The sequence below is a fragment of the Larimichthys crocea genome, chromosome X, assembly GCF_000972845.2.
Source record: "Larimichthys crocea isolate SSNF chromosome X, L_crocea_2.0, whole genome shotgun sequence".
Taxonomy (NCBI): Eukaryota; Metazoa; Chordata; class Actinopteri; family Sciaenidae; genus Larimichthys; species Larimichthys crocea.
Genome location: NC_040020.1, coordinates 4,757,562 through 4,772,802, shown reverse-complemented (window position 1 = coordinate 4,772,802; position 15,241 = coordinate 4,757,562). Strand labels below are relative to the sequence as shown.

General features: G+C 39.5%; 1 protein-coding gene across 1 annotated transcript in view; it reads left to right on the top strand.

Moving 5' to 3' along the window:
* The window catches only part of LOC104931315 (ovochymase-2), a 21,492-nt gene continuing 6,251 nt past the window's right edge, over positions 1–15,241 (top strand). The window contains exons 1-12 of the mRNA XM_019256055.2: positions 1–159; positions 3,290–3,420; positions 4,429–4,522; positions 5,179–5,319; positions 5,542–5,639; positions 7,658–7,784; positions 8,245–8,451; positions 9,310–9,519; positions 11,306–11,446; positions 12,584–12,829; positions 13,021–13,206; positions 14,966–15,075. Coding sequence (XP_019111600.2) covers positions 27–159; positions 3,290–3,420; positions 4,429–4,522; positions 5,179–5,319; positions 5,542–5,639; positions 7,658–7,784; positions 8,245–8,451; positions 9,310–9,519; positions 11,306–11,446; positions 12,584–12,829; positions 13,021–13,206; positions 14,966–15,075 — 1,824 coding nt within the window. The 5' untranslated portion in view covers positions 1–26. The remainder of the gene's footprint in view (positions 160–3,289; positions 3,421–4,428; positions 4,523–5,178; positions 5,320–5,541; positions 5,640–7,657; positions 7,785–8,244; positions 8,452–9,309; positions 9,520–11,305; positions 11,447–12,583; positions 12,830–13,020; positions 13,207–14,965; positions 15,076–15,241) is intronic.

Genomic DNA, 15,241 nt, shown 5'->3' with positions numbered 1-15,241 from the left:
GGTGCAGCTACACTGCTGTGAGGAAAATGGCTCGATTCAAGGGTTTGAGCACCCTGGAAAAATGTCTGATATTTCTGTTTGTGGCCATGACCACTGCCTGCATCAGCCTTTTAGTCGTCTACTTCGTGGAGAAAGCTGACTCATCTACTCATATAGACGGTGAGTGTGTATGCATTTATTGTATTTCCATACCAAAATGTACTTTAAAATATGCTGCAATAATCTGCTGACGCTGTCTTGATATTTCTTTATATATACTTCTTTCTAAATCTTTATTTTCTTACTTACTTAGTTACATAGTCCTTCTCAGATAAGATAAAACTGAACTACATAATACAATTTTATGATAATATAGCAATGGTGAACATTTTTCAAGAGAAAAAAAAAGCATTAAAAGTTTTTATTAATACAGCCGTCAGTGCCTCATTCATGTTACTGTATTTAGAAACACCATGTAGTGAACATTTCAGTAGCTGAGGGGAAATACAACAAGACAAGACAGCGACAGTGAAGAATGTCGATAGAAAATCTAAAGTGAGAGCCTCCTGAGGCCACTGCATCAGTGACTGAGCAACGCTGAAGAGCATGTCGTCAAATTGGACCTGCAGTCTCGTCTGATCGGTGACAAGTTTTACTGACAGCAGTTTTTAACTGTTGACTGTATCAGCTGCAGGAGGTGAATCATCATAACTCGACTGGGTGGCAAATGATGTAACAATAAATTAGACTTTCTTGTGTTTCTACTTTAAAAGCACTCCGAGAAAACAGGTTAATGTCAATGTGTTTTAAACAGCTCAAGTGTTATTAGTCCATGCAGCAAAAAATACACTGAAACAAATCTGTCTACAATTAACCAAAGTAATTGTTTCAAATACTAAGAGATACTTAAGTCACATACTGTTATTTGGTTATTAAAAAAAGTTGTTACAACATGTTATTTAGAGTTCTGCAGTAGATTTCTTGAGTGGTGGCAGAGGTCAAGATATGTTGGCAGTCCTACCTCTGCCACCTTACGCTAATCCAAAAATCGACATGGTTTGTCGGTGGAGCTGAGGCGGGCTGAATAATGCATGGTTGTTCAGACAAGCTACCTGTCATAGCATTTACCTGTCTGTCGAGATTATGCAAAACTTTAAGCCTTAATATAATTTGAACAATCACGTTTTTATAAAAATTCAGACTCAGTACAGTTGTCATGAACGGGGAAATTAGCTATAAAGACCAAAACAGTTTTTTGTACCAGGCTGTAAACATGTTTATTTCTGCTGTGAAGTTTGACATTTTAATATTGGGACTTATAGAGACTGACTCGTTCTGTAGCCAACCTCAAGTGGACATTTGAGGAACTGCAGTTTTCAGCACTTCATGTTGGCTTTACTTCACAGCCACTTAGGTCGCCCCTTGAAGCCGATCCCAGCTGATCTTTGGCGAGAGGCGGGGTACACCATGGACAAGTCATCAGTTCATCACAGGGCTGACACATTCACTCTCACACCGATGGGAAATTTAGAGATGATTAACCTTTGGGCTGTGGGAGGAAGGCTAAAACCAGAAACCTTCTTGCTGTGAGGTGGCAGCGCTAACCACAGCCTCTCTCCTTCTCCAAAGAAATTAAAATATAAAGCAGAACTGTATTGTTACTGCTATATTCATACAGCTGACTGTCCCGGTAATTTCATAGTAATAATGATCCATCACTACATCTGTAATACAGTAGGCCAAGTAGTGACTTCTCCTTCACCTCTTTCCAATTTCATTTTTCATGATTTATTTTGGTCTTACGCTGGAAAAAGAAACATTTCTGCTGCCTTATTTTCTCTGGAAAATGAAGTGGGTGAGTTGTTTGGGTTTGCATGAGAGGAGAAAAGTGAGAGTGAAATGAATATCAGCTGAATCAATTTGCTTTCACCATCACAGTCTATGTGACACATAGGACATGCAATGAGGAGTAAAGACTTGCACGATGTTGTCAGTTGCTCTGTTTGATTTATTCATGCACTATTTCAGTGTCGCAACAAATGAAAAAAAGCAGCCAGTCTTAAAAAGGATCATTGCCCCCCAAAAAACGAGATGGCTTGTTCTACACAACAGAACAACAGTGTGATTATGTCGACGCTTATGTTCTGCCTAAATGATAAAATACATTGCAGTTTTTTTGTTTTGAAACACAGCTGCTGCTCCAGCCACAAGGGAACACACGCTGCGACTGTGGATGATGACATACTGTATAATCAATGCTGTTACCAAGGCTTCTCAATTGATTTTAATTTTTCACTGCAGATACTGTAAGGTGTTTGTTTTTAGTCATCTGAATGTATTTTCTCCTCTGTTTGTGCACCAAATACAACAGTTATGTGTGTTTTTGCTCCCATTTTTCATGAGTTCAAGTAAAAGATTTTCCTTATATGCACACAAATGTTTAATCCATCCACATGACAGGTGCGACATATGAAGATGCTGATTAAACAGAATCACTATGACACAGGTGTGAAAAATAAATCATAATAAAAGGTTAAGAAAAGAAAAGATATATTTATTAGGCGTTGAACAATGGCGATGCCATTTTTCCTACTCTCCTTCTGATTGGCTCCTTGCCTTTGTTGGAATAATAGAGGCAGAGTAGACTGGAAGAAGATTGTTTACTTCAACTATAGACAGTATAAATGTGGACGTTGTATCCGTGACGTCATCCACAGGTTTCTGAAAAGCCGTTTTGAAGCTCAAAATATGTGTCTCTACCTGCTGCCACATCTACCACTTCCAAACTAATCTAAAAATCTGCAAAGACGTGAATTATCAGCAGACCTGAGTGCTCAAACCTGTAACAGCAACCGCCTGTCAATCAAAGCAGCTATGCTGTTAATTCTGCATGACTTTAACACTTAATATAATTTGAACAGGTGAGTTAATAACAAATTCACCCTCGGTACAGTTGTCATGAATAGGGAAATTATCTATAGAGACTAAAACTGTTTTTTGTACCATGTTTATTTCTGCTGTGAACATTTTAACATGGGGGCTTAGACTAACTTGTATTGGAGCCAGCCTCAAGTGCCTTTTCGAAGCTGGAAGGTATGGTAGAAAAGTTACACAATGTTGCTTTAAATCATCAAAAAAGCATTAACATTGTAAGCATGTTAACCTATATGTAGTCTCACAGAGCTGTCTTGTTTCAAGACAGCTCTTGTAACGGCAGCACTATTAGTTAGTCCATGCTGGGTAGAAGCTGTTTATTGTTGCTAAAATTTCCAAATACACAGTAACAGTAACAAGCATCCTCCCTTTCCAGGGGGAGCTTCGGGGTGTGGTGGTTCTCAGGAGCTGTCTGCAGAGACCGGCACCTTCACCAGCTGGAACTATCCCAACAGCTATGACAATGGAAAGAGCTGCACCTGGCACATCTCGGTGGACCCTGGCAAGGTGACATGAACCGGCATCACTGCTCTTTAAAACCTCAATCAGTGACCTGTGTAGAGTCGTGCAGCTCTGAGAAACATTAGCTGTTATTAGCATGACACACCTGAATCTATCAGCGATCCAGCACTGCGGGTAATGTGGGTGCCAGGTAAATTGGTAATCTTTTAATATTGCAATCTTGTAGTTTGAATAATCAATACAGGCTACTATTAATGATCAGATTTAAGATAAAAGAAAGGACAAAAAAGGTGAGACGCTTACATGTAAAAGCCTAAATTGCTGTAATCAGATTCAGGGAAATCCACAGGTTCAGCACTACAGAGAGCAGCTTCACTTTGGGTCTTTATCTTTGGAAATACAGTGTTTATCTATGATTTTTAAAAGAAACACAGACTGCTAATGATGTGAAATTATTCTGTGATGTCCCAAAACAATTTTCCTCTTGAAAACCAGTCCCAAAACATCCATCTTAAGTACTTTTATTTATATTTTTTTAATTTTACAAGGCATTGCTGATCAAAACAGTTCACTCATGTCTCTGTTTCAGACAAAGTCTTTTATAATGTTTGTGTGTGGTGTCTAATTAGAAGAGTTTATCAAGTTACTGTTGTCTAATGTGAGGCCAGGCAGCGGAGGACAGCTGGGATGAATGCAGTGGCAGGGTCTTGGACAGATGGCTGCCTTGTCTCCTTCATTCTCGTCAGATCTCCTGCTCACACCCACAGGAGGAAACAAAATCTTTGATTCTTCTTTCTCTGTTAGCGTGGCTGCCTTCATGCCTGAAGCCTCTTCATGTGTTCATCTTCTGTTCGACGTCTTTAAACACACATAAACATACATACAGAGCTTGCATATATCCGCACATACTCTCACACATCTATATGTGCATGCACTCATGTTTCACACTGAGCCTCTCTTGCCTTCCCTGACAGCGGGCCTTCTCTTTTATAAGCCTTTCAGTCTGAAAAAAAAAAGAGTAAGATGAAACACCTCTGCATCTTTCTGTTGCAGGTGATCCATCTGTGGTTTGAGGAGTTTGCTTTGGAGGATACGCAGCTCTGCACGGGAGACTTCGTCACACTGCGAGATGCTCTGGGAACCATTGGTAAATCTCACATTAAACAAACCTCCATCCAACCTCAGGAGGAAGAGGAAGTAGTTTTTTTAAAATAGGTGTTGATTCAGAATTTTTCTTGGTCAGACAGATAGATAGGTGCCACAACTAATTCTCCAACCAGCCTGCAGAGTTTAAAACTCAAAAATTCAAAATAAACATTATAATATAATGCGTTACGTTTCATATTCAAAGCTATGGTTTCTGGCAAGAATACACTTAATTAATAGTTTTAACATGTATTCATTGGAATACAAATACACAAATTTAAATATCTCTAATATCAATACATATTGGCTATTTTTAACTGCAGCCATGGAAGGATAAGGAGGCAACAGGCCTTGGAGAAACTGATATGTAAAAAGGCACCTAGCCCTCCTACAGAGGAGCAAGACATTAGACAGAAAGAGACACAAAACATCTTGTATCTTTGCATCATTTTGTGGTAATTTTGTGTCTCTTTGGTGTCATTTGATATCAACAACACCTTTTTACTCATCTAAAGGGGGCACCAGGGGAGGCCAATCAACTTCCCTGCGTCTGAAATTAGCAGCCTCATGATCTTTCTGTTTTCATTGCAGAGGAATAAGCTGTGCAGAATTGTACTGTCTCTTTCCACATATATCATTTGTGTGTGGTGTTTATAGGTAAATACTGTGGCTACACCAAACCAAAGCCGGTGGTGTCACTGACAAACCACCTGACGGTGTACTTTGACACCAATGAAAGAAAAACAGACCAAGGATTCAAGGCTCATTACAAAGCTGTGGCTCCAGAGCTTGCGCCAGGTAAGAAGATGAGTGGAAATCCATTTCAGCAAGAAAATTGCCTTGACTCTGATGTAATGTTGGATATCTGTCTTACAGTATATGATTGACCTAGAAAGTAAATGTCGTATGAATGGGTGCTGGATGAAGAGAAGGGAATGAAAATATGGTGGGTGGGTGTATTGTGGATATTCTTGAGGTGTACGTTGAGCTAAAGTGCCCTCCCTCCATCTCTGCTGCCAGAAATAGCCGGGGCTGGTGGCTTTCTCCAAGGTGACCAGGGGGATGTAATGACCCCCAGCTTCTCTGAGCAGAACTACCCAAATGGAGCTCTGTACCAGGTACTGCCATACACACAAACAAGGACGCACAATGTGACATGGTAACATTTATCCGAGAAAGCACTGCTGACCTTTACCTGAGGATGTTCGGTTGTAGTACATCATACTGCATAGTGTGCACCGTGAAACAGACTGGAAATAAATATTGGACTCAGATAACTTTAGAAAGAAATATATAACAATGGATGTAGGCTATGTGAAAGAGATTGATCATAGTGACACGAGAATTATCCGTATTCTTACCATGGATCATGTGGATTTTATTTGTGCATTTTTTAACTTCAACTTTAATTGTTGCTGTTTTCAGTGGAAAATAAGTTCAGATAAACCCACTGTGTATCACCTGTCCATAACATTAAGTGACAACATCTGTGGCTGTGAAATTAAGCCAATACAGAAGTGCCAAAAGACGCAGTTCCTCAAACGTCCACTTGAGGCTGGCTACAGAATGAGTCAACCTCCATAAGCGCCTATATTAAAATGTCGAACTCCACAGCAGAAGTAAAACATGTTTACTGTCTGGTACAAAAAACAGTTTTGGTCTCTGTAGCTAATTTCTCCATTGACGACAACTGTACTAAATCTGAATTTTTATAGAACTCACATGTTCAAACACGTTAGGTGTAAAGGTATGCATAATTAACGGCATGGCTGCTTTGATTGACAGGTAGGTGCTGTTACAGGCAGCTTGTTTGAGCACCAAGGTGTCATTCAGCCCACCTCAGCTCCGCATCCTTGCCAGTTTTTGTAGTTTGGCCAGGAGTCAGCACTGACAGTATAAAACATGGAGGTCGTATCCGTGACATCACCTGCATGTTTCTGAATAGCTAATCTAAAATTAGATTAACTAAAAATGGGCAAAGGCATGGACCTGAGTGGAGCTGAATGAGGCCTGGTTGGTTTGAAGAGGTGAGAAAATTCAAACTCACTCAATTCAGACTACAGTTGTTGTGAACTGTTTTCCTAAGACATAATTAATTTGAGATCTCAAGAAAACAAAAGGATGGACTAGTATATTAAATCATTATCCTCAACATAATGACTTAAATTACTCAAGGTCTCGAAAAAAACTAATGAAATTAACTCATTATCACAAGAAAATGTATGACTATATGACTTCTTAGGGCTTCCGTAGATATGTGCTTGTTTTGCTTTAAACTCAATATGCAGACATGGCAAGATAAAAATATGTTTATAGGAAGCTTCTTATTTTTAGAATTTCATGTTTCATGTGTGTTTCAAAATACTGTATTCTGTATTTATTTCAGGAAGCATATTTCCTATCTACAGTATTCTGGAAACAATAAATGCAAATTTAGCTGCGGTCTACTCTACTGTTAGATTTTGAATTAAAAATTAAATCAATCAAGAGAGTGGTCAAAGGTTGCAATGTTTTGTTTATTTTATTTTTTTTTTCTTTTGTAATTTGGACTGAGCCTTCAATAATGTACATTGATCAGGTGAATTCAGGTTTAAACTGCTGTCACTTAGTAAATCTATTCCAATTAAATCTACTGTACACAGAAGAGGATCGGTTTATAGAGAAAGAGAGAGAGAGTCGTGTAACTCAACACTAAAACGATTAGTATTGATTAGCATGTGGTTCTTAACAAAAGATTTTAGCATCTCAGAACCCATTAGATGTGGATTTCAACAGAGTCGCCTTGCCTGAATTGGTGGTCTTGATTATGTTGTCTAATTAAATCAGAGTCAATTTTAATGTCAGGGTTCGCATGCAGGGTTTGGATGTGAAGTCATATGGTGTTATTTGGCTGTCATCATGATTTCATCTTGCTGTGCTTTAGCTTGACAGGTCACCACCTGTCCAAACAACAAGAGCAGAATAAAATTAGTTAGGAGTTAAAGTGTGTCACAATGCAGCTCTGCAGAATCATCTGTTGTAATAATTCAGTGGCGGGTGCATCCATTTGCACTCTTTATGTTCTTTAAAATTAGTCTATGCAGTCACTAATGATTCGTGTGTGCCTCAGTTTAACTTCATTTCCATGTTGTCATAGTGGAGGATCACGGTGCCTGAAGGCGAGAGGGTCCGCCTGCAATTCATCTCTTTTGACCTGGTCCCTGATGCCTGTGGAGACTTTGTTCAGGTCTACGATGGCTCCAATGCCGGCTCTTCTTTGCTAGGTAAGCAACATGTTTCCAGCATACAGTGAGGAATGCAAGAGAAAAAGGAAAAATGTGCTTTTAAAACAGAAATGCATTTGCTTTTAATGTATGAGATTACCTGTGGCTTTAAAGTAAAGCACGCATCAGCACAGATTACGACAAAGCTGGATGAATGATTACAAGACGAAGAGACATTTTAGAGTTTCAGAGTATACTGTGGGCTTTGTTCTTCATTAGCAATGTCAACTTTTTGGGTTCATGAATAAAAGATGAGCTCAATTAAAAGTTTGAGAAGTTGCACAATGGAAAGAGATTCAGCAGTCTATTTTGAACATAATGAATGTAAGCCTGGCTGCATTGTTAAAGCAGCATTGATTAATTGTTAATCGTCTAAACTGAAATTTGGGGATATATTGCTGTTATTGTGTAAGTCTGTGATTATTGATCACTTTTTAACACTGACTATAATCCATCAAAGGTAAATTCTGCGGGGGGACGATGCCAAAGCCACTCGAGTCCAGTGGCAACGCGATGGTGGTCCGCTTCAAATCAGACAACACTTTGACTTCTAAAGGATTCAAAGCAACTTACACCAAGTCCAGCCTTCCACCTGTTGTTACAACCACACTCAGACCTACAACAACACCCAGACCCTCCACCCAAACCACTCCACTTCCCACATCTGGTAAGCATTCACTCCAAATATACTTTTCTGTTTAATCTCTTCTTGTACACTTAATCAAGTAAGCGTGACACAACCACTGACAGTGGACAGCACATGTATAACGGATGAGACTAAAACAGTTTTGTGTAACAGGCTGTAAACATGTTTATTTCTGCTGTGAAGTTGGACATTTTAACATGGAGGCTTATGGAGATTGACTCACTTCTGGAGCCAGCCTCAAGTGGCCGTTTGAGGAATTGCACTTATTGACTTCACTTCACAGCCACGGATTTCACTACTAAATAACAGCCTCAACATCAATGTTGCTGAGCCAGCTTTCCATCTCACAGAGATATTTTATCAATCTGCCAAACTGTTATCTCTGGAAAAGTTAATACTGATACAGAATAAGCTATCATTATCTATGCGCTCACATAATCTATGAGGGTTGTTTTCCTGGCCAATGAAAGCTTACATAACTGGTGTGCCTCCGTGTGCAGTATTCCCTGCACAAACACAGCTCTAATAAAGTGACAGCTACCAAATAGGGATGAATGCAAGTAGCTCTGCACAAAGGAGTAGAGGGGGGGTTCCCCCCTGAGGTCTATCTATTCATCACTGTATTAAAGCTATTGGCAGACAGACATGTTCTCTCCAGTGGCCAATTAAGGTACTACATAATGAACCAGCTCATGGGGCAGTTTAGTATCCAACAAAGAACATCAATTGAAAAAAACAAAACAAAGAGAATTAATTATATTGAGCTCAGACACACAGAAAACACAGCGTTTGATAGAGTTTCTGTTTTTCTTAATCACCAAAGGTGTAAATATGATAAAATATTATTTTACATTACCTCCTGTACTGTGTTTTTGGCAGGTGGTACAGTCATTCTCAACGGGCGTAAAGGAGTGCTCCAGTCGTTGGGTTACCCAAATGCATATCCTCCTCATCTGAACAGCTCCTGGAAGATAACGGTGGCCAAAGGATTCCTGGTTAAATTTCAGATCACTGACTTGGCCATCACAGGACAGACTGGACAATGCAAGGAGGACAAACTGATCATCTCAGATGTTTACAGCACTCTAGGTGAGCCATATCTGAATACTCCCAAACCAGACACTGATCTAGATGTGGCCTTTTGCTTTTAATTGAATTTAGCAGGCACTAAATCCTACACCCTGGACCTTTAAGATCCTGTTTTGATCCCCAGATAAACCTCAGATCATAGGTGTTTCTGCTTTTTCATACCATGCCTGTCTTGAATCTGTTTTGAATGTGTTCAAGGACCAAGACAAGCAAGCAACCCCAAAAGCAGTTAATATGCATTGGCTTAGAAGATAACCATCACTAAATATGAGGACTTTGACTCGTGTTTGCTGCATGTTGCAAGACTAACAACTCAAGAATACTACGGTGGGGCGATATAATATCTGTCCCCTGCTGTAAAACGGTTGATTAGGATCGTCTTTGCAAACAGCCTAGCAAACTCTTTTTCATTATTCAGTTCAGTGGCTGCAGTGAGGCTGATACAGCTTTATCTATCGCTGAGTTTTCAAGGACTATAAAACGCTGTGGTACAAGCACCCGCTCTCTGTGAAACACACACACACAGATAGGTGATGAGAGCGTGTTAGTGATGCGTCCTGTTATTTCAGGTGGCGCGTGTGCGTGGAGGGAGATGAAAAGCAAAAAACGAGAGGAGGCAGATAAGGTTTTCAAAACCTGAGAAGTTTGAGAAATGATTAGCTTCAAAGGTCGGTTAAAGCAGGAAGATGTACGTTAGAAAAGAAGAAACAGAACTATAATACAAAACACTGCAATAATATTACTTTTGCAAACAAAAACTCTGATTCATAAGCGATAAAACACATTGTGGCTCATAGCATTACACATTGTTTTGCTGCTACAGCCTCACTTAGTCTGGTATGACCAGTAGCTTATAGTTTAGATCTGACATTACAGCGTCACTTTACTGATCCCTCTATTTATGTTAAAACATTTTAGCATTTAACATTTTACTGTAATCACCTGTTTTATTCTGAGTAGTTGGTCTTTAGTTTAAAGGTTAAAAGTTTCACAGCCTTTCTTTAAGCTACAGCTGACAAAAGAGTCCCTAAAGAAGGGAAAGGGCTGTAATGCTAGTGCTGGGTACTGGGATCTGCAGGTTCACAAAGCTTCAGGTCATTCTTTTGGTTTATTGCTCCATATTGGTCCATGTTGAACAATGTAAGATGCTGAAATATTTTCCTCAAGAGGGCTAAAAGGCAAAAGACTTTGATTTGTCTTGTGGTAAAAAGGTCTCCGGTGAGATGTTACTCTTTGTGAAATGGCTGCACGGATCTTTGTCAAAGATAAAGCTAAAAATAAATGCGAGAGACTGACAAATGTGAGCTAATTGCTATTTAAATTTAGTCTTATGAACAATCTGCATGAATCACACTTTGAATGCTGATTGATTGCTAAAACTTTGTCCTCCGTCACCCAGAAATATCATCAGAAATTGATTTAGCTGCACAAATTAGCAGCATTTTGCATTTCAATAGCATCATACAGTCTGTTTATCAGTAATGTGTCAGCTTGTGCTATATTTTCTGTTCACATGCTCTTGTTTTTCTGTTTTTCACCTGATTTTGTGTTGAAGTCACCATCACAAACACACAGTAAAGTCATCTTCATTTGTTGGTGCTTCCCCATCCATCAGCCGCTAACCACAGCCTCACACGAGCACACTTACTTACACCCAATAACACGTACAGTATTTACCACCTTATGTGTTCAGCTGCATTCTCTGCACCATCCCCCCTCCCTGATTCCTGGCTCTGCTCTCTCCATTTACCTCTTTTTTTTAACCTTTCCTCTCCCTCATCCTCAGGCACACACTGTGGTTACATGATTCCCCCTATAATGGTCAGTGCCAGTGACACACTATCTGTCACCTTCAAGTCCGACAGTCGCCTCACAGACCGAGGATTCTCTGCCAAGTGGCAAGCTGTGTATCCCGAGGATATCACAGGTACACACACAAACACAGGGAGCACACTCACACCTGAAGCACACATTGTGCTCATGCTGCAGCAGCTCAACGCCTCATTAAGACGAACCATAAAACATCTCACTCTGTCACATTTAGAAAAAGCAACAAAGTCATCTCATGAGCAGTGTGAACTCACAGGTCAGAGTACAGTGTGGAGCATAAAAAGCAAGATAAAACTCCTTTATCTGTTTCTTTATCCTGATTATCAAGCATGTGTAACTGTGGTAAAAGTACTTGACTTAAAGTAGAATACATCATTTGGAGCAAAGGTCCTAAATGTAAAGGACTGCATTGGAATGCATTTGTGCATATATATATATTATATATATATATCTTATAGTATATATATATATATATATATATATATATATATATATAATATATATATATCTGCGTGGCGGGATTCAGACAAGAGAATAAGTCAGGCTCAAATATTTCCTGTTGACTGTCTCGTCTTGTAATTTCGTGATGTTTGCCAAGTTTGCTAACATCACATATGCATATGATGCATAACATCATATATTAAATCTATATAATATATATATATATATATATATATATATATATAGATATTATATATATATATACTTAATTTCTAAATTGACGAAGAACTGATAGCTGTCAAAACATTGTTTTATATTGTTTATATAAAGAATAACATACAACTTGGCATAACATCACGAAAAAACAAGACGAGACAGTCAACAGGAAATATTTGAGCCTGACTTATTCTCTTTGTCTGAATCCCGCCACCAAGTAAACAGGTAAATAAAATAAAACCACATCCACAACCCCCTGTCCCAATTACAGGAAATTACAGTGATCCAGAGTGTGCTATCTGAACAAATAAACAGCTCAAACTATGTGCAAATTTTGGTTGCTATAAATGTTACTCTCCAAAACTGCATATGAACACCACCTAAATGAGTAAAACAAATGGTTAATCGAGCTGATTAAGTTTCGACTTAACCATGAACCTCTGTTTATATTTTGTTCTCTTTACTTCAGGTCTTCAAGTCTCTTTTCACAGGAAGCTACTGTAGCTCGTCTACAGTTATCTAATTATGATTGCACATCTCATCCAGTGTCTCAGTGACTCCCTCCTTCCTGTTTCAGAAATCCAGGGCTGTGGCCTTACATCCAAAGAGGAAACAGGCGTTATCAAATCCCAGAACTGGCCTATGAACTACAAGGCAAACTCTGAGTGCATGTGGAACATCGTCGTGCCTTTGGGGAAAAGAATCACACTGACGTTCACCCACTTTGACCTGGAACCCAGAGATTTATTAACATTCAAATGCCTCGATAACTTAGTGGTGTATGACATCAACGGTTTGACGAATGCATTCATTGAAAAGCACGGTACGTTTGTTTTGAAGTTATTACGACTATGACTGCAAATATTTTCTATGATAATATGATACATCGAAAGCAAAACCCAGCCATGAATTCATTAACCCCATTTTAATCTTAATGATAAAAAACTGTGTATCTACACTAGTACTTGTGTAGCCTCTGTGTCACTTTGTTGTTGTTCTTTCAATACATTTTAGGTCCATTCTGTGGGACGCAGCTGCCTGCTACCATCCGGTCAAGGAGCCACCGGCTGGTGATTCGTTTTCATACAGACTTGATGCTTGAGGGCAAAGGCTTCAGAGCCTACTGGACAACAAACCCCACTCTGCCTCCACCCACCGAGCCACCCGTTCAGCCCAACCCCTGGGACGACATCCCCATAGGTGGAGTATCTATATGAGCCTGATACAGTTTGATAACTTATCACATGCTGCACACAGCAATGTTAAGCCTAAAGCTGCACCAATCTGCACTTTGTTAACAATGGATCAGATGATTGTGTGTAATGTGAAAGAGGTTGCTCTTAACACCTGGTTTTCTGGTCGTTATCTTCATTTTCAAACACACCAGGCAGTTTAAATAAACCCAGTGTACACTACCAGCTCAGCACCAAACAGCAGACAGAAAAAGTAGCTGAGTGAGTGTCTGAGTGTAAATATTAGACTCCATTTTGTCTCATAAACAGACACACTGCTCTAAATGAAAGCTAACGTTCATTGTGCTCACTGAATGTGTAAATAATCGTTAGGCAATAATAAAACCTGGATGTGTTTTCAGCTTGTGACGTTGCCTCCAAGCCAACCAAAAAAAATCCATTACTGCAGCTAAAGTGCTGAAACTATCACGGCCATGACGTAACAGAGACATGCCCGGTGGACTCCAGGCGTTAAGTCAACAATTAAAGAGAATTCAGTACAGTTAATCGGCGACAAAGAAACATAAGCTGTGCTGGTTACTTGTAAATTGCTTGCCTGTTGTTTGGACACATCAGATGATTTTAATATATGACCTTAGCCTCAGAAAAAAATTGTATAATACTCTGATTTTGGATGTTGTATGGACTCAACTCCTCATTAATTACTGAAAAATAGACAACAGAGTAACTCTTATTGAAATTAATAGTTAGCTACAGCCACAAACATTACCAGCTTTCACATAACTGCGATAAGCTGTAGTGTATTTTTACATTGACTACATGTATATTTAATGCCAAATGTGAAATATTGTTCTTGTACGATGTTGCCTTACATTTAATATTTGGGGTTTCTTGGGTTACATATCTCTGCAGCTATGTTACACATTGCTTTCAGGTCAGCAGAGCAGTATTTTCCACCAGTCACACATTGACCAACATTTAGTTTGAAACAGCTCCTTCGAAGCTGCGCAGAGACCTGCCTTATATTCATCTGATTCATGCTTCCTCCCATCCTAACCTCTTCTTCACACACACCCCAGCCCCACTCCTCATTGCTGCACCTAGATGTGCAGTAAAACAAGATGATATGATGGTGCTGAGAACAAAAGCGTGAAGTGGGCCAGTGCTTCACTTTCCTCCCTATCTGGCTGTCACCCGATCCTCATTCTTCACCCAGCGATGAGCCCCAGGTGGCCAAGGCTCCTGCCAAGCCAATTGCTGAAATAGAGTTTTATAGATGGACTCTGCTGCCTCTGGGGCTTTTTTCCTAACCAGGCTCTGACCAGAGGTGCCCTATGTATCCAGCAAAGGATCGAGAGAGAGAGACAAAGATGACCAAAATCCTTGGATGACCAAAAGAATTTTTTTTTTCTCTTCATACTGATGTTGAAAAATTGTGATTTTTACAAGTCCAGTTTAAGACCTATTGTTTGGAGGATGAGGAGGATGGTATTATGTTTGTATAAAGATACACTGAACACTGCAGACTGTATTAACGAAAGCCAAAAACAGAGGGACATAGTTCACAGTTGCCAGTTGGTGTAATTGGAAAATAATTTCAAAAATATGAATCAGAGCGTCAGCGCCAGTATTTGAACACACAGGCTTATCTGTTAGCTGCAGATATGTACTGTATATTCAGGCTTTGTTTATGCACAGACACATTCATACATGCACAAACAACCAGACACCGGATATATTACAATGGCTTTCTTCTCATTTTCTAGATTGGCCCAGTGCATGTGGGAAACCAGCCATTCCTCCTGTTGTTGTGTCACGCATTGTGAACGGCGAGCCAGCCAAGCCTCACTCCTGGCCCTGGCAAGTGTCCATGCAGGTGAGAGACTCTGCTACTACATAAAGATACAAGCTATTTACAGCATACAATATCGGTGAATTCAGATACAGTTTGACCTTCAGAGTCATTGTTTTTGTTATTAAGTGATATCAAGGAGTAATTTGTTCCTTCGCCTTTCCTATATGTCGTATTAATTCACTGACTG